The sequence below is a fragment of the Hemitrygon akajei genome, chromosome 2, assembly GCF_048418815.1.
Source record: "Hemitrygon akajei chromosome 2, sHemAka1.3, whole genome shotgun sequence".
Taxonomy (NCBI): Eukaryota; Metazoa; Chordata; class Chondrichthyes; order Myliobatiformes; family Dasyatidae; genus Hemitrygon; species Hemitrygon akajei.
The window spans coordinates 67,253,560-67,274,278 of NC_133125.1; the positions used below are offsets into that span (position 1 = coordinate 67,253,560).

A 20,719-nucleotide genomic window follows, 5' to 3' on the forward strand; every position below is an offset into this window, starting at 1 on the left:
CACTAATGGCAGAGGTCACAGCCATTATAAATGCACAACCACTCCTACTTGTCTCTTCTAATCTGGAAAACCCCTTCATACTCTCGCCATCAATGCTCCTTACGCAGAAGGCAGGAGCTCCCCCTCCACCTGGGGACTTCTCCGATAAGGATTTGTACACAAAGCAATGGAGACAGATTCAGGCTCTCGCAAATCAGTTCTGGTCCCGTTGGAGACATGAATATCTACCTTTGTTGCAACACAGACAAAAGTGGACAGAACCCCGCAGGAATCTTCAAGTTGGAGATTTAGTCCTGCTCAGGGACAAGCAAATCGCCCGCAACTGCTGGCCAATAGCCAGAATCACTGCCACATTCCCTGGTAGGGATAGACACGTCAGGAAGGTTGAGTTGAAAACTTCTGACCAAGGTGATGTGAGAACTTACCAAAGGCCAGTTGCAGAAGTCATTCTACTTCTACCTAAGGACTGACTTAGAGACTGAAGTTTTGTGTTATGTTCATAGTGACCTGACGAAGGTCAGGCGGGGAGTGTGTTGCCCTTAAGGCATTTGTTTAGCTTTATTACATTTTGGCTTTAGTAATTCGTTTGTAATTATTTTTTAAAGTTAAGGCTGTCGAAAGTAAATTCGTTGTCTGTGATGTATCACGGCATGCAATGATGTCACACCCAGTTTTGCTGTATCTTGTGGGAAAATACTGGTTTGGAGAAACAGGAAGGAGGGGGCTTGTGTGTGCAGGATCAGCACAAGAGAAGTTTTCTTCTACGCACTAAGAAACATCATAGAAGCAACGCCTTTTCACCATACGTTAATGCGGAAGAGTGAACAGTAAACGGTTAATCTTACTGGGATCGCGCCTCATTGACTACAGTTTATACTTGGTGTTTAGTTCAGAGTTTTTACACCTGTGTCAGAACACTACAGACGGGTTGTACTTGAATCCTAGGGGGACCAATATCCTGGTGGGAAGATTTGCAAAGGCTACGGGGAAGACTTTAAACTAGAATGGTTGGGGGGTGGGAATCAAATTGAAGAGACTAGGAGAGAGGCTGTTAGTTCACAGATAGAGAAAGCTAGTAGACAGTGTGTGAGGGAGGATAGGCAGGTGACGGAGAAGGAGAGCACTCAGACCGAAGATGTAGGGGAGAAGGAAGAAAAAGATAATAAAGTTGTTTGCACCGTTAGGGATAAACACAGAGAGGAAGAGGTGGAGAGTTTCTTAAATGCATCTATTTTAATGCTAGGAGCATTGTAAGAAAGGTGCATGAGCTTAGAGCATGGATTGATACCTGGAAATATGATATTGTAGCTATTAGTGAAGCATGGTTGCAGGAGGGGTGTGATTGGCAACTAAATATTCCTGGATTTCGTGGCTTCAGGTGTGATAGAATTGGAGGGGCAAGAGGGGGAGGTGTTGCATTGCTTGTCAGAGAAAATATTACAGCTGTGCTTTGGCAGGATAGATTAGAAGGCTCATCTAGGGAGACTATTTGGGTGGAATTGAGGAATGGGAAAGATGTAGTAACACGTATAGGGGTGTATTATAGACCACCTAAAGGGAGCGAGAATTGGAAGAGCAAATTTGTAGGGTGATAGCTGATATTTGTAGTAAGCACAAGGTTGAAATTGTGGGAGATTTTAATTTTCCAGACATAGACTGGGAAGCCAATACTGTAAAAGGGCTGGATGGATTGGAGTTTGTAAAATGTGTACAGGATAGTTTTTTGCAGCAATACATACAGGTACCAAATAGAGAACGGGCAGTGTTGGATCTCCTGTTAGGGAATGAGATAGGTCAGGTGACAGAAGTATGTGTTGGGGAGCACTTCAGGTCCAGTGATCACAATGCCATTAGTTTCAATATAATTATGGAGAAGGACAGGACTGGACCCAGGGTAGAGATTTTTGATTGGAGAAAGGCTAACTTTGAGGAGATGTGAAAGGATTTAGAAGGAGTGAATTGGGACAATTTGTTTTATGGGAATGATGTAACAGAGAAATGGAGGTCATTTAAAGGTGAAATTTTGAAGGTACAGAATCTTTATGTTCCTGTTAGGTTGAAAGGAAAGGTTAAAAGTTTGAGAGAGCCATGGTTTTCAAGGGATATTGGAAACTTGGTTCAGAAAAAGAGGGAGATCTACAATATAGGCAGCATGAAGTAAATGAGGTGCTCGAGGAATATAAAGAATGTAAAAAGAATCTTAAGAAAGAAATTAGAAAAGCTAAAAGAAGATATGAGGTTGCTTTGGCAAGTAAAGTGAAAATAAATCCAAATGGTTCCTACAGTTATATTAATAGCAAAAGGATAGTGAGGGATAAAATTGGTCCCTTAGAGAATCAGAGTGCACAGCTAGGTGTGGAGCCAAAAAAGATGGGGGAGATTTTGAACAATTTCTTTTCTTCGGTATTGACTAAGGAGAAGGATGTTGAATTGTGTAAGGTATGGGAAACAAGTAGGGTAGTTATGAAAAATATGATGATTAAAGAAGAAGTATTGGCACTTTTAAAGAATATAAAAGTGGATATATCCCTGGGTCCTGACAGGATATTCTCTAGGACCTTGATGGAAGTTAGTGTAGAAATAGCAGGGCTTGGACAGAAATATTTCAAATGTCATTAGAAACGGGGATGGTGCCGGAGGATTGGCGTATTGCTCATGTGGTTCCATTGTTTAAAAAGAGTAAACCTAGCAATTATAGTCCTGTAACTTTGACGTCAGTGGTGGGTAAATTAATGGAAAGTATTCTTAGAGATGGTATATATAATTATCCGGACAGACAGGGTCTGATTAGGAACAGTCAACATGAATTTGTGCATAGAAGGTCATGTTTGACAAATCTTATTGAATTTTTTGAAGAAGTTGCTAGAAAAGTTGACGAGGGTAAAGCAGTGGATGTTGTCTATATGGACTTCAGTAAGGTCTTTGACAAGGTTCCACATGGAAGGTTAGTTAGGAACGTGCAATTGTTAGTTATTAATATTGAAGTAGTAAAATGGATTCAACAGTGGCTGGATGGGAGATGCCAGACAATAGCGGTGGATAACTGTCAGGTTGGAGGCCGGTGACTAGTGGAGTGCCTCAGGGATCTGTACTGGGTCCAATGTTGTTTGTCATATACATTAATGATCTGGATGATGGGGTGGTAAATTGGATTAGTAAGTATGCAGATGATACTAAGGTAGGTGGAGTTGTGGATACTGAAGTAGGTTTTCAAAGCTTGCAAAGAGATTTAGGCCAGTTAGAAGAGTGGGCTGAAAGATGGCAGATGGAGTCTAATGCTGATAAGTGTGAGGTGCTACATTTTGGTAGGGCTAATCAAAATAGGGCATACATGGTAAATGGTAGGACATTGAGGAATACAGTAGAACAGAGTGATCTAGGAATAATGGTGCATAGTTCCCTGAAGGTGTAATCTCATGTGGATAGGGTGGTGAAGAAAGCTTTTGGTATGCTGACCTTTATAAATCAGAGCATTGAGTATAGGAGTTGGAATGTAATGTTAAAATAGTACAAGTCATTGGTGAGGCCAAATTTGGAGTACTGCGTACAGTTCTGATCTATGAATTATAGAAAAGATGTCAACAAAATAGAGAGAGTACAGAGGAGATTTACTAGAATGTTACCTGGGTTTCAGCACCTAAGTTACAGAGAAAGGTTGAACAAGTTAGGTCTTTATTCTTTGGAGCACAGAAGGTTGAGGGGGGACTCGATAGAGGTATTTAAAATTATTAGGGGGATAGGCTTTTTCCATTGAGAGTAGGGGAGATTCAAACAAGAGGACATGAGTTGAGAGTTAAGGGGCAAAAGTTTAGGGGTAACACGATGGGGAACTTCTTTACTCAGAGAGTGGTAGCTGTGTGGAACGAGCTTCTAGAAGTGGTAGAGGCAGGCTCGATTTTGCCATTTAAAAAAAAATTGGATAGGTATATGGACAGGAAAGGAATGGAGGGTTATGGGCTGAGTGCAGGTCGGTGGGACTAGGTGAGAGTAAGCGTTCGGCACGGACTATAAGGGCCGAGATGGCCTGTTTCCGTGCTGTAATTGGTATATGGTTAATATATGACATGTTGCATGAACTTAGTTTACTGTCAGATTGTTTACAGAAATGCCCTACTATGATTGTTTATGCAGAGAAACTGATCCAACGGAGCATAAGATCACTGCATGGACTGAAAGAGCAACTTGGTACAAAAACTCAAGAGGCAGTTGAAAAGGGGAAGTTTGGAGAAATTACCTTCTCAAACTTCTAAACCTCGAAGTATGTATAAATCCCTGTTAAATGAAATGTGTGTCGTTGATAAAGATAACTGACCTGCCGAAATACTGTCTAGTTATGGAGAAGCTGCAATATCATCTCTCTGTTAGAGGTTTAAGCTCTCTTCCTCCTCTGTAATAAATGCCTTCAGAGATCACGTAGAGGATCAGGGACACCGCGTCCGCCAAGATCTATGCCCATTACTGAGCTGTTCACAAGTTATTCCTATTAGTGCTGCTGAGTGTGACAGAGGACTCAGTCACATAAACTTGATAATAACAACAACATGCTCAAGAATTCTCATAAATCATGTATCAGCACTTACGTTTGTTAAAGTACACAGACCTCCTCTAGTTCAGTAGAATCCTGAGCCAGATGTCACATCATGGCTGCTGTACCACAGATCAACAGATGACACCAGGCCAAGAGTTGCCTCAGACCCCCGAACACATTATTACGCCTGACCCTTTGTGGAAATTATTGTGAAACTTCTCATTGGTGGCAGTTGGTAAGTAGGTAATCACTTTTAAACTGGTAAAATACATGATTACTGTCTTTTTCTTTACTTGCTTGGTAATTATATTTTATGATAATTAGTGAGTGCAACACTTTGTCATATTATTAAATTAAGTATTATATGTTTTACTGTACCAGTTATTCACTGAAATGTTGTGATAGACTATAATCTTGTTAATGTCTTAACTATCACTATATTTCTGTAGAGTCCCGGAATTCATGCATTTCTTTCATCTTGGTTTAGTGCTTGACAAGACAGACAGACAGACAGACACACACACACACACACTTACTTTGTGTACCTGCTCATTACATGAATGGGGCAAGGAAGTTGCCCAGTACATGAAATGAGCAGGTATATAAATTGAGTGGGGAAGGGGGAGGGGGAAGAATAGGAAATGGCAAGCATTTTGTCAGCTTCGGCACCTAAAAAATTAGCACTGCACCCTGTTTTTGGCTGATAACCAATGCAAATAAAGACACTATGTACTTACTATTGTAAGCATTATTTTACTGTTAGCAAGCATTGGTTGTCTCTAAGAAATGCCAAAAAAGGCTTTTGGAAGAAGTTATAAAACATTGGTTGCACTTCCTTGTGCTGCCCAGTTTGATTTCCACGGCATTTTTATTGACCAGCACGTTCTTGTAAGAATGGTTCACCTGTATCTTGGTTATTGAATAGAGTTGATGATTGTAATAATGTAATCACAATACAAAATTTGAAGTACAGTGCCTATAAAAAGTGTTCATCCCCCTTGGAAGTGTTCATGTTTTATTGTTTACAACATTGAATCATATTGGATTTAATTTGGCTTTTTTGACACTGATCAACAGAAAAGACAACTTTGTATCAAAGTGAAAACAAATTTCTACAAATTTGTCCAAATTTATTACAATTATTAAACACAAAATAATCGACAGCATAATTACTCACTCCCTTCAGGTCAGTATTTAGTAGGTGCATCTTTGGCAGCAGTTACAGTCTTGAGTCTGTGTGGATAGGTCTCTATCAGCTTTGCACATCTGGACAGTGCAATTTTTCCCCATTCTTCTTTACAAACTTGCTCAAACTCTGTATGCTTGCATAAGGATTGCGAGTGAACAGCACTTTTCAAGTCCAGCCACAAATTCTCAATTGAATTGCAGTCTGGACTCCAACTTAGCCACTACAGGACATTAACTTTATTGTTTTTAAGGCATTCCTGTATAGCTTTGCTTTATGCCTGGGGTTACTGTCTTGCTGGAAAACAAACCTCCTAACTCATGGTTCTCTTGCAGACTACATCAGGTTTTCCTCCAGGATTTCCCTGTATTTTGCTGCATTCATTTTACCCTCTACCTTCATAAGCCTGCCAGGGCCTACTGCAGTGAAGCATCCCCACAGCATGATGCAGCCACTACCATGCTTCAAGGTAAGGATCGTGTGTTTTTGATGATGTGCGATATTTTGACGTACGCCAAACATATTGTTTAGTGTTTAAACCAACAGCCAAAAAACTCAATTTTTGTTTCACCAGACCATAGAACCCTCTTCCAGCTGACTTCAGAGTCTCCCACATGCCTCCCATCTAGCTGAGATTTCATGAGTTTTTTTCCCCCCAACAGTGGCTTCCTCTTTTCCACTCTCCCATAAAGCTGTGACTGGTGAAGCACCCGGACAACAATTTTATGTGCAGATTCTCCCATCTCAAACACTGAAGCTTCTAACTCCTCCAGAGATGTCATCAGTGTCTTAGTGGCCTCCCTCATTAGTCCCCTTCTTGCACGGTCAATCCGTTTTAGAGGACAGTCTGCTCTAGACAGATTTACAGCTGTGCCTTTGAACACTTTTCATTCAACTGGCAAGCGTAGCCTTCACCATTTGAGATTTGCACCGTCCTATAATTCACTCCCAACTGTTCTAACTAATTTTAAGACTGTGAGTCCTATCATGATTTAAGAAACCACAGAAGAAATATCTCCAAATATACCTAATTTATCCAAGAACATTAAAGGCAGAGAGGTGACATAATGAGGATATACAAAATAATGAGAAGCATGGTAACCAGTGTTTCTCATGGTAGAGATTTCAGAAACTGGAGGGCAAAGCTTTAATGTGACAAGGAGGAGGACTAAAGGGGATTCAAGCCATGGTTCTTTTCCAAGTAGAATATTTGCTGTCTTTGATGAATAGCCAGAAGGTGGTGGTGGAGAAATGAACAGTAACAATATTTAAGAAACATCTGGACAATACTAAGATAAGCAAGTAATATAGAAATATATATAGATTTAATGAGGCAAGGTGACCCTAGTTTTGATTGCAATGATGCTTCGCATAGACACAGGGGGCCTGGTTCATACTGTGTGTGTCTATGACTTTAGAAGTATGCAATTGAGATTAAATCTGTAGATCACACATGATGGAAAATCTGAGGTTCCAGTACAGATCTCTGGAGGCCAGTGTTTCTCACATTCTGCTAGTTACTCATCTCCCATCTTTCAAACCATATTCAGTCCATATATCAAGGCTACTGCCAATTTCACACATCTGGATCCTTATAAATTTACACTGAAAGCATCTAAAGATTTTCTAATCTACACTATTTGGCTTCTCTTGATTTTTCCCCCCCAGTGGGCTGTAATCATTGCAAACACTCACTTGTCCAAGATTCAGCACAAAGTTTAAAAGGGCTCAGGACCTTTCAGCGGGTTATGAATGTAACGATCCATAAGGCGCTCGGCAAGGCCAATAAAAAAGAACCAAGGTGCAAGTGGAACAGCCATTGTGGGAGCGACCATTGTGTGAGTGGGCCAGTGTTGGAGTGGTCAGGCTTCAGCTCAACAGGCTCAGATGAGAACACGCAGAGACTCTAAGTTAGTTTCCAATAAGTGTTTTTTTTTTTTGAGTCTTTATCTATTAGTACATAGCTAGTGCAGTGAGATTGGATCCAGGGTGAGCAGTATGTTCTCTGTGTAAGATGTGGAAACTCTGGGAGACTTCCTGCTTAAAGGTACAGGATAGATATATCCCAAAGTAGTAGTATTCTAAAGGAAGGATGATGTAACCATGGCTGACAAGGAAGTCAAAAATAGCATGAGAGCAAAAGAGAAGGTATGCAAAAGAGCAAAAATTAATGGAAAGCCAGAGGATTGGGAAGCTTTTAAAAACCAATAGAAGGCAACTAAAAATGCAATGTGGAGAGAAAAGATGAAAGATGAAGCTAGCCAATAATATAAAAGAGAATACCAAAAGTTGTCGTGTCTGTAAAGTAAAATCACGCACGGGGGAGATGGTTTTAGCTGGTGCATTCACATTGCAACCAGAGAGCGAGAACAATGCACAATGTAAGTTATCAGTCCATACATAGTGCTCAGCAGAGTCATTGCTCTAGAAGAGATAGTTCCATACATTGCACTTCCTTCCCCTTTAGATTAATGTAACATAAAACTGCATTTGTAACACAGTGTGAAACAGAGACACCTTTTTTCCCCTTATCAGGGAGAGAGAGAGCTTGTGGTATGTTGAATTACCCGGTGAACGAGTAGTCTTTGAGGTACTGCAAGTCTGTGTCTTTATTCATGTTTTGCTGCATGCTTCAGTGCTCGGTGGGGGGTGCTGATGCTTTTTTGCTGGTGGGGGGAGTCGTTGCCATGCTGCTGCTTATGCGTGGGAGGGGGCCATACGTAGTGCTAAGGGGAGCCATTGCTCTGAAAGAAATAGATCCATACATTACAGAAGTTCTTTCAGATATATAACGAGTAAAATAGAAGTGTGAGTGGATGGTGAACCAGAAGAAAATGACAGTGGAGAGATAATAATGGTCACAACTGACTGCAATTTTGCCCTATCATCTGCCTGCCCTTCCTCACAGTCTCACTACAAAGAAATAATGATTTTGTGTCAGTCTTTAATGTGGAATACACAAACAATATACCAGAAATTCAAGAGCATCAGGAGGCAGAAGAGAGTGTAGTTGCTATTACTAAGGAGAAGCTGATAGGGAAACTGAAAGGTCTGAAAGTAGACAAGTCACCTGAACCAGATGGACTACACCCCAGGGTTCTGAAACCAGTAGTTGAAAAGATTGTGGAGGCATTAGTAATGTTCTTTCAAGAATTACTAGTTTCTGGAATAGTTCTGGAGGACTGGAAAATTGCAAATGTCACTCTGCTCTTTAAGAAGGGAGGGAGACAGAAGAAACACTAATTATACACTAGTTAGCTTGACTTCAGTGGTTGTGAAGATGCTGGAGTCTATTATTATGGATGAAGTCTCAGGGTACTTGGAGACACATGATAAAAAAGGCTAAAATCAGCATGGTTTCCTTCAGGGGAAATCTTGCCTAACGTAACTGTTGGAATTCTTTGAGGAAATAACAGGCAGGATAGACATAGGACTGCCAATCGATGGTGTTCATTTGGAGTTTCTGGAGGCCTTTGACAAGATGCCACATGTGAGGCTGTTTAACAAGACAAGACCCATGTTAATACAGAAAATATACCGTAGATTCCGGACTACAGAGCGCACCTGATTAAAAGCCGCTGGCTCTAATTTTAGAAATAAAATCAATTTTTTACTTGTAAAGGCCGCACCAGATTTTAGGCCGCACCGGATTTTCGGCTGCACCGGATTTTCGGCCGCACCGGATTTTCGGCCGCAGGTGTCCCACGTTGTAATATGAGATATTTACACAGAAAGATATTACACGTGAGGATTTTTTAACTTTTAATTAAATCCATATGGTAACAAAAACAAATACATATTGCAAATGCTTTTTTTCGAACCGTGCCCGTAACGCGGCTACTTTTAAATATACGTTGCGTATACTTCTTTACTGAACAACATTCCAATATCTCCTAACGACTGGTAAAAAATATATATACTGCAGCCTACCAGGAAAAGTTATTGATCGCCTTTAACTTAAAAGCAGCGTTTTGGCTCCGCCGCTCCCCCCCTCCTTTCCGTTTATCGCAAACTGGTATCCCACAAGACGCGGCGAAACCGGGTGTGACGTCATAGCATCCCGCGATGTAGTACAGAAAACAAATATAGTTAAAACTCTTCTAACTTTAACGAGAAAATGAATTACTAAGCGAAAATATTATAAACTAAATAACTGCCATAAAGGCAGCACAATGCTTTTCTTCGAGTGTTTTCCATGTTGATGAGGGTGAGTACAAATGACTGATTTACAATAATTTAATTGTGAAAGTGCGCTTGATTTATCGTACAATTTCATTGGACCTCTGTGAACTACTCATCAATTTTATTGGTCTACTGTTACGAGGCAAAATGTTTATGAGGCGGCATGAAAAAAAATAATGCATTAGCCGCTCCGTATTAAAGGCCGCAGAGTTCAAAGCAGTTCAAAATGTGGGAAAAAAGTAGCGGCTTAAAATCCGGAATCTACGGTACTAGCATGGATAGAAGGTTGGCTGACTTGTAGGAGGCAAAGAGTAGGAACAAAGGGGGCCTTTTCTGTTGGGCTTCTTACCTAAGAGAGGATCTGCTGACATTGAAGAGGGTCAAGGATGTTCACGAGAATGAACCTGTTTTCCCTGGAGTTTAGAGTGATGAGAGGGATCTCATGGAAACATGCTGAATATTGAAAGGCCTAGATAGAGCTGATTCAGAGGGGATGTTACCTTCAGAGGGAAGTTTAAGACCAGAGGGCACAACCTCAGAATAGAGAGGTTCATTTAGAACAAAGATAAGGAGGAATTTCTTTAGGAAGAGGGAAAAAATGATGAATCTGTAGGATTCACTACCACAGATGACTGTGCAGGATAAATCACTGGGTATATTTAAAGCAAAGGTTGATTGGTTCTTGATTAATCAAGGTAAGAGGATGAGGTTGAGAGGGAAACTAAATCAGCTTGATGGAGCAGACTTGATGGGTCAAATGACCTAATTCTGTCCTATGTCTTCTGGTCTTATCAAACCTATCAAATGGTCTAAAACAAGATTGCTCCGTATTCTTTTGCATTTCCACAGCATCCTAGTAAATTCTTCTGCAATCGAAAGTCTTGCCATTGGTGTCCTGCTACTGGAGAGGCTAACCATAATGCTGAACTTTTCTGCTGGGTATTTTGCTTCTAAAGCCAAAGATCCCTTCTGCTTTAAGCAGCCTTCTCAATTTCTGCTGCAACTTTTAGTGTATAAAGGTCAGCACAGCATCATAGGCTGAAGAGACTGTACTGTTCTATGCTCTAAGTTTCACTATTGCATAAATTAGTATTCCTATCTCACCAAACTTGCAGGTTCAATATCAACCCATGGACTAGGGTGAAGAATATCAAACTTCCCAAGTTTTAAGTCATCTATTAACAACCAAACACTGAAATACTTATTCTTTGTCAGAGATCTATAAAACTGAAGCAGGAAATTCGGCCCACAGAACCTGCACCATCATGTACACAGTTTTTTAAAAAACATTAACTTAACTCTATTCTATTTTATCCAGCCCACACTCCCACCAACATCCCCAGGTTTTAACACCATCTAACATTTTTAAACAGCAGGAACAATTTAGAGAGCCCAATTAACCTACCAGCCTGCATGCTTTTGGGATGTATCAGGAAACTGGAACACTTAAAGGACGCAACATACGGTCACAGCGTGAACATAAGCTCCATATAGACAGCACTGGAGGTCAAGACTGAACCAAAGTTGCCGGGTCTGTGAGGCAAAAACTATTAGTTGCATTACCATGCCATATACTGATGTGTTGTGAATGATTAAAGTTAGACACCATCACATTAGATTGGTAATTCTCTACCATTACTCACAAACTAAAGGACATCTGTAGCAGGGAGGACTTCCAAATCCAACTCTTCTGATATGATTACAGTTAACTTTGTCTTAATGCTGGGTTAATATCCTGCACAGCATCACAACACTGATTATACGAGAGAACTCCCAGGAAGAACAATCAAAACTTTGCCACAGCTTGCTACATCTCAAGAATATTATTGTAGGAAATTAAATGTGGTGATACCAAAAATAAAAGACTTTTCTCAGAATTCATAATCACTGAACTACAAAGGACCTTGAGAGATATGGAGAAGTATTTAGGCATTTTAGTGGAGCAAGTGAATTTCCAGGGAAATATCCAGAAGTTAAAAATAGACAAATTATTTAGTATGTAGCAATTAGCTTTTAAATTTCATTATAGTGCATGAATAAATGAGCTGATTGTTTTTTTTTTTACTAATAACTGGAATCACCATCAGAGAAACATTCAAAGTATTAACATAGCTGGTAAACTGAACTTCGCATGCATCTTATTTTGATGAATGAAACAAAAAGAGCACAAAGAGTGCAGATAATTGTCCAAGGCTGTCCATCAAATTACTAAACTTTACATCTGCCGTGTTAAGATTTCAGACAATTCCAAGGAGTTTATATTGATCAATGAATGCAGAACTATGTAGAGGATAATAATTTTCATTAAGGTGCTCCTTGGGCCTAATACTCCACACTGACAGTGCATACAGCAATGATTCACCAACAAGTTCATCCCCATAAAATAAGTTCATGAGCTATACTGTATGATATTTATATACTAACATGCAAAGCAAGACAAAGAAAATAACTCATTCCAATGCCAGCCAATTTCCTATAAATAGGACAACAACTTCTCAACGTAACACTTACCACATAGCATTTCTTTCATCCCTTTCACGGAACACACAAATATTGTTGGCTTGTTCAGGAGACGTGCTTGGAAAATTCTGCTTCCAAAGCTATGAATTCGGCTATTGCAGAAATGCACAGGATCCTTGTAGAAATCGAGTGATTTATCACCAATTAAAGCATATCCTGAACTTCCAGGGATTCTGTTCTGGGACATGGTTATCCAACGATCTTCCTAAAAATGGAAAATAAATTCCAGATGATCAGTACACAAAATTGCCTGAAAGTCATGTGACTTTTTAAACAGTCATGGTGATGTGGATCACAGAAATGGACTCCTGGGTTTTTGCTCCACATTTCAGCATCTGCAGTCTCCTGTCCCTGTCTAAGCATCTCTTAAAGCTAGTAATTGTAAGCAATTCCAGATAAAGCCATTCTTAAAAATACTTGCTCTCAAATAATTCCTTCCTCTCACTTTCAACCTTCACCCTCTTGTTTTGATACCCCTACCACTGGAAAACCTCCCCACCGTTGAGCACATCTACAAGGAGCGTTGCACCAAGAAAGCAACGTCCACCATCAAGGAACCCCACTATCCAGGTCATGCTCTCTTCTTGCTGCTGCCATTGGCAGAGAGGTTGAGGAGCCTTAGGTCCCACACTAGCAGATGTATTTATTTAGTGAAACAGGGTGAAGAAGGCCCTTCGAGCCACACCCCTCCCCCAGCAAACCACAACAAACTCAATTAATGTTAACCTTCTCATGGGACAATATACAATGACCAATCAACCTACCTTATCCATGTCAAAACTTTGGGAGGAAACTGGAGTGCCCAGGGAACACCCACACATTCCACAGGGAGGCCATATAACTCTTACAGATGGTACTGGTATTGAACTCCAAATTGCAGAATGCCCAGAACTGTAATAGCATCATGCTAACCCTTACCATGGTGCCCAGTACAGGTTCGAACAGTTATTACCCTTCAACCATCAGGGTCCTGAACAAGTGTGGATAACTTCACTCACCTCAAATCGGAACTGATTCCATAACCGACGGACTCACTTTCAAGGGCTCTACAACTCGTGTTTTCAGTATTATTTACTTATTTATTATTATTTCAGATATGTACATATTGTCTTCTTTTGCATGATGGCTATTCGTCAGTTTGTGTGTGCAGTTTTTCATTGAATCTATTGTATTTTTGTTTTACTATAAACGCCAGCCAGAAAATGGATCTCAGGGTAATATCTGGTAACCTATACATACTTCAATGATAAATTTACTTTGAACTTTGAATTTTGAAGTCACAGCTCTACCTCCTTCGCTCTACTGAAAACAACCCAGCTTATCCAATCACTCCCCCATAAATAATGCCCTCCAATCCAGGCAACATTTTGGTGACTTTTCTTTTCACTTTCTCTAGTACACACCTTTTTCAGCAAACTATCAACCCATGTTGCAACCTTCAGGGAACCGTGGATTTGAACAAAAGACCTTCGTGCCCATCAAAATTCATTAGAGCCCTACCAATCACTGAGCATCTCCTACTCTATACGACCTCCATAAATGTATCACCTCATCTTTGTTGAGTTTAAATTCCATCTATCAATGTTCCACCTTACAGTACTCTTGCTGCAGTCTTACACAACCTTCCTTGCTATTCACAACAGCTGCAATTTTCTTGTCATGGACAAGCTTACTTGTTATACCTCAAATACACACATCCAAGTTATTAATATATTATCACAAACACAAAGGTCCTAGCAGCAATCTCAGTTCTACACTATTTGTCAGAAACTTAAAATCAGTAACAAAGGTCCTTCCAGGACTATCCTCTGCCTTCTATCACCAAGCTAATTCCCCTTGAATCTCATGAGCCTTAGCCTTCTGACCAGCATACCATGGAGGACCTATATAAAGTCCTAAAGTCTATATAAACAACATTTCCCATGCTGTTACAATCTTCTTGGTTACTTTATCAAAATACAATTATGAATTAAGATAAGCCCTTCAAAGCCAGGCCACATATCTTTTCAAAACACACATCATTTCCCTAACACTGATGCAACACTTGCTTGGCTAGAGATACCTGACTTATTCCTACTGCCTTTCTTCAATAAATAAACATTAGCTCTGCTTCTTTGTGAGCCACCTTAACTGAAGCAAAAATCTCCAACAGAACCCAGCAACATCTTCCCTCATTTCCCCAACACTCTGGAATAAATCTCATCTAGCCCTGGGACTTATCCAGCTTTCTGTGTCCAAAAAAATAAATAAATCTCCATGTTCATTATACCTACTAGGTCCAGGCAATCAACGTATCCCTCTATAAATCATCACCTAGTTCCTTCTCCTTGGCAAAGAGAGTAAAAAAGTATTCATTAAGGACCTTGCTTAGGACCTAGCTTCCTACAAAAAACCCACTGGTTTCCAAAGGGACTATTTTTTTCTCTGGCTACCCTATTGTTCCTAATACATAATAATTAAGGATTCTCCTTAATCTTACCTGTCAAAGAGATTTCAAGATCTCGCTTTGCCCTTCATATTTCCATTCTTAAGTACTCTTCAGCACCCTCAATATTCCTGAAGGGATTTGATCGATTTAGTTGTCTTTGCCATCATGTTTCCTTGCTTTTTTCCTGATCAAACCTTCAATGAACACTGTCATTCAAGGTTCCCTAAAATTGCCATTTTTCCTTTCACTCTTTCTGGAGCATGCTGTCCCTGGTTAGCCAGTTAACTCAAGCTGTTTAGCCTGACCGCATTGGCTGGTAGAATTTTAAAGTCCGTTATTTCAGCTTTTGACAAGGAGCTGCACACAAGGCTGCTAAACAAAATAAGAACAAAAAAAAAGGATCTGTATCTTTCCTGGTATATAAGATGAGTACATTCTTCTCGAACTACTAGCCAGGTACAGGTATTGATTTTAACTGCTGTTTTGATGACAAACTCTGCAATGTTCATCAGCAAATATGTCTAGGCATGTCTAGTCCAGTGATATATTAAGCCCCGTCATCTGTCTCTCCTGATTGGTTAATCCTCAACCAATCAGGTTTCCACTGTTCCACATTATTTACAATCAAATTCCAGTTCTTACTTAGAACAAGACCTCCATCTTTGTTAAAATTCTTTTCCTGCCTTTGATAAGAACCCATGGTACTAGTATGGATAGATGACTGTCTAACCAGAAGTCAGAGAGTTCTGTTGAGATCTGTAGTGGAACACGACTTTCATTTTATACCTTAATTATGAAGGATCTGATGGCATTATGGCCAATTTGCAGACAATACCAAGATAGGTGAAGAGACATATATGGTCACAGAGACAGGGAGTCTGCAGAAGGTTAGGAGAGGGCAAAAAAAAAGCAGATGGAATACAGCATAGGGACATGTGTGGTTATGCACTTTGGTCAGAAGAATAAAGGGACTTGAGAGTCCTAGTTCGGGATTCCCCCTAAAGTTAGCTTGCAGGTGCAGTCAGCTAGAAGGCAAATGTTAGCATTCAATTTGAAAGGACGAGAACATTAAAGTAAGGATGTACTGCTGGTGATTTCTAAGGCATTGTTCAGACCACATTTGGAATATTGACAGCAAATTTGGGCCCCAAATCTGAGGAAGGATATGCTGCCCCTGGAAAGCACCCAGAGGGAGTATACAAGAATAATCCCAGTAATACAAGGTTTAACAGATGAGATAAGGTTTAATAAGTATGATGTCTCTAGGCCTGTATTCGACCAAAAATTCAGACATGATGAAATGTTGGTGCAGACTTGATGGGCCAAATGGCCTAATTCTTCTGGTCTTATGATTTCATTTTGACCTACTAAATATTGAAAGGCTTATATAAAGAGAACATGAAGAAGGCATTTCCATTAGTAGGAAAGTTTATGATGTGTGGGCAATCACAAAATAAAGGAACATCCCCTTCAGAATACAGATGAATAAGAATTCTTTCACTCAGAGGATGATGAATCTTCAGAATTTGTTGCCACAGATGGCTGTGGATGCCAAGTCATTGGTTGTATTCAAGGCAGAATTGATACGATCTTGATTGATAAAAGGGTTATGGGGAGAAGGCAAGAGAATAGGGTTGAACCATGAATCAGCAATAATTGAATGATGGAGAAGACTTGCTGAGCCAACTGTTCAATTATACTCCAAAAATCTCACAATCTTATGAACTGTTGCCAACTTGCTTTTAAAAATCTCCCATTTTACAGATGTTGCTTTACCTGCAAAAATCTGTTCCCTTTACACCAAGGCAACCCCAATTAGACCCCGCTCCTTCACATCCCTGAAAAAAAATTCCTCTTAAACATGTACATCAGCTTCTCTTTGATTTTTTTAATTTGCCATTAACCTGTGCTGAATGGTAATTTACAGTCACTGATCAGCTCAGTTATTCATCTTGGCTCATGTGGACAAATCGGGCTGACAGACCTGTTTTTATGCTGTATAACTCTGACACTGTAATGTCTTTAGGAAGTGGGAGGAAATCTGCGTACACAGCCACAGAGAGGAAGTGCCAACTCCACATAAACACAGTCATTTATCTCAGCTCAATAAATACTATGTCTTCCTCAAGAGGTAGCTTGTGAAACAAACTCTGACACATACGCCCATGATAAATACAAGTTCACACCCATTCTATTGTGCAGTGCAGTGTGAAATTTGATTATTACACTTAATAAACCAAATACATCCTGAACAAAATTAACTCCTAATAAGTAACACTAACAATTTGAGAAGCAGTACTGGAATATTTAACATTAACTGTAACGATCCAAGAGGACAAGATAATGATGCAAGTATTTAACCTTGCTGAAAAAAACTGGGACACGGTGAACATTTCCATGAAGACAGAAATTGCAGAAATAAGTGTTGGAAATACTCAGAACACATGGCATCTGCAGAGAGAAAAAAACTGAGGGAATACTTTGGATTGATGACTTTTCATAATATTCAGTGTTTTCCCCTCTTCACAAATGTGAATGTGTTGCAGAATATTGAAAGATTTTCTTTTTTTTAAGATTTCCAGATTCTTTTAACAATTACACAGTATAATTGGTGAAATGATCAGATTATGAATTCTTTGTGCCAAATCATATGCACCAATGGAATAAATTACCAAGGTATTGAAAAATGCACCAGCTCCAAGTACAAGCCAAACAATAATGAGATTTTTTTTTAAAACTCTTTACTTCCCTATAAGATTTCAGTTGTACATTTAATACAAATATACAATACCATTCATATGTCATAATCCACTGGCTGGGAATCATTTCAGGACAAGCCAACATAGTTAAAAAGGTGCTGTAAAAACAAGATGTTTTTTCTCTCATTTTATAATCACTACTTTCTATGTCGTCGTAATTTTTATTTCCTGGAGCAAAATTAAACACAAAAACATTAATATGAGAAATTCAGAGGGAGTTCTCATTGCCGATCTGTACACAACATAATTCCACAAATGCCAATGACATAATTAAACCTCTTTAATGATAATTGGTTCAAGGATAAATGGAGATAACCTAATTCTACAGGACAAAAGGATTCAAATGTTCTTGTACATGAAACACAAAGTGAGCATTCAGGTACACTGAGTGATAAGGAAGCTAAAATGGAACGTTTTGGCAAAGAAAAAAAACCATCCAGTTATTACTGTACTAAATATTGAACTAAATCTCTGGTGTGGTACCAGTCGCTCAGAAGTCAAACCAGAGGTTGGTTACAAACTGGGGGGAAAAATTAGCTAAACACAAATTATATTTCAACAGCTGATGGCTGGGTACTGTTTTAGGATTGAACTTCCTATTAAGTCGTGGTAATAGAACACTAATATTACAGAAATAATGGACCATAAAAATGGGAAATGTCACAAACTGAAGTGAGTCATAATATGAAAAGTAGTAAACAGATCGACCACAACTACTTTCGATCATAAAGGAAGTTTCACCGAATTTATGATGAGCCCGCGAGAGACGGCGGATTCCCAAGAATTCATCTATAAATTACATTAGATATCTTCGGAGAAAGCGAGGGGAATTCAAGGCCAAGTGTCAGCAGATGCTGCCGGGTGTCCCCTGGCATGCAGGTGGGCAGCGTCAAGGACTCCGAACGGATTGGAGCGCTCTGGGAAACAGGCCGTCCCGCGGCCCTGGAGATGCCACCCACCACGGACCTTCAACTACCGGCGCTCCGCTCGATAACAGCTACCGACCCAGCACAGCGGCTCCGCAGTCCAACTCTCCGCAGCGCAGCTCAGCTCAGCTCTTCCCGGCCCCTGGTGTAGCTCGCTTTACCCTGGTCACACTCTGTCAACCAGCCCCTTTCACCCAGAGCCTGTTCCATCGACTGCAGCACCTGGGCAGGTGGTAGCGCTCTGAACTCTGATTTGTCAGTCAGAATAATTGACGGAAGAATTGCCCAATCAGCTGACGAACCGCCTCATCCTTTCGAATGGTTCCCGCATCCTCCTCCGCCAGATACACATCATGATCAGAGCACGGAAACGAACCCTTCGGCCCGTTGCGTCCGTGTCAGCTACCACCTAACTTTCTGTTCAATTTCCAGCCCTGGAAACCATGCAGTTTCAAGTAGTTATTCCAATACAGTACTTATTAAATGTCGTGAGAGACTCATTAGGCAACGTGTTCCAGATTCTAACCACCCGATAGATGATCTTTAACTATACCATCCATACCTTAAACTTATGGCCGGTGTGGTGGGGTCTTTGATTATGCTGGCTACTTTCTTTCTTTCTTTCTTTCTTTCTTTCTTTCTTTCTTTCTTTCTTTATCTATTTATCTAGCTATCTATCTATTTATTTATTTATTTATTTATTTATTTTACTGGGAAATTTTTTAACTATAATTAATACTTATAACTTATAATACTTATACTAATACTTATTTAATAATTACTATTATTTAGCATAGAACAGGCCCTGCTGGCCCAAAGAATCACACTGATTTAACCCCAGCTGGTTCACAGGATAATTTACGATAAAATATTAACCTACTAACCAGTATTCCCTTGGACTGTGGGAGCAAAGTGGAGAACCTGTACGAAACCAATCTGTTCTCACAGGGAGGATGTAAAACTCCTTACGGAGGATGCTGGAATTGAACCTCAAACTCTGATGCCCTGATCTGTAACAGCATCGCCCTAACCACTACACTACAGTGGCTTTGCTGAAGCAGCAAGAAGCATAGACAGAGTTTATGGAGGGGAGGCTAGTTTCTGTGAAGTTGTCAACTGTGTCCACAACTTTCTGCAGTTTCTTGCAGTCCTGGGTAGAGCAGTTGCCAACCAAGCCAATATGCATCTAGATAGGATGCGTTCTGCGGTGAATCGATGAGAATTGTTAAAGATTGTAGGAGACGAGTTGTATTTCTTTAGCCTCCTGAGGAAGCAGAGGCATTGGTCAGCATTTTGACTGTGAAATCAATGTGATTGGGCCAGACAGGCTATTAATGAAAGAGGAGAAAATCTGCAGATGCTGGAAATCCAAGCAACACACACAATGTGCTGGAGGAACTCAACAGACCAGGCAGCATCTATGGAAAAGAGTAAACTGCCAATATCTCAGGCCGAGACCCTTCATCAGGACTGATAAGTAAAACCCGGGGGAGGGGCGTTGGGGTGAAGTAAAGAGCTGGGAAGTTGATTGGTGAAAGAGATACAGGCGAGAGAAGGGGGAATCTGATAGGAGAGAGGAGAAGACCATGGAAAAAAGAATGGATTGAGCTTTCAGGCTGAGACACTGCAACAGCACTCCTTCCTTTACCTTTCAACTTCTGTAGAGACAATTTCTTCTTCAGTTTCCTGGTTCACTCTACCACTACCATTAACGTACACTCCCATTCTTAAAGCATCTTCCAATGAACATGTGGGAGATGCAACAACCTTCTCTTTTACTTCTTTCCCCCCATAATCCAGAGACCAAAACTCTCCAGCCAAGAGATTGGCTTGTTCACCAGAAGGAGAAATCAATATTCATACCATCAGGCTGGAGGGCACCCAGGTGGAAAATGAGTTGCTCCTCCACTCTGAGGGTGGTCTCATTTCGGCACAAGAGGAGACTATGGATCGACATGTCAGAATGGGAATTGGAACTGGAATTAATTAACTAACACTGCATACAGTGTACTAAATTGAAAGAAATACATGGTGATTAAAGCCTGCCATTCCATGAGAACAGAGGGTAAGTTAGAAAAGTTAAGAGAATTTGTACCTTTTAATTTTCTACCTTTACGAACATGGGATATTCAATTGCTCAATCTATTCTGATATTTAATGATATTATGTCTGATCAACTAAACAGTCTCA

At 40.1% G+C, this 20,719-nt stretch overlaps 1 protein-coding gene across 6 annotated transcripts in view; it reads right to left on the minus strand.

The window, feature by feature from the left end:
- Window positions 1-18,758, minus strand: part of LOC140713808 (uncharacterized) — a 142,288-nt gene extending 123,530 nt beyond the window's left edge. For 3 of the 6 annotated variants that reach the window (XM_073024371.1, XM_073024362.1, XM_073024391.1), the window contains exons 1-2: window positions 18,609-18,758; window positions 12,408-12,621 (exon numbers count right to left, since the gene is read on the minus strand). In XM_073024371.1, coding sequence (XP_072880472.1) covers window positions 12,408-12,603 — 196 coding nt within the window. In that variant the 5' untranslated portion in view covers window positions 12,604-12,621; window positions 18,609-18,758. Of the gene's footprint in view, window positions 1-12,407; window positions 12,622-18,562 lie in introns of those variants that run through there. The other 3 variants (XM_073024379.1, XM_073024386.1, XM_073024400.1) reach the window with 3 other exon arrangements.
- Window positions 18,759-20,719: the final 1,961 nt, after the last annotated feature.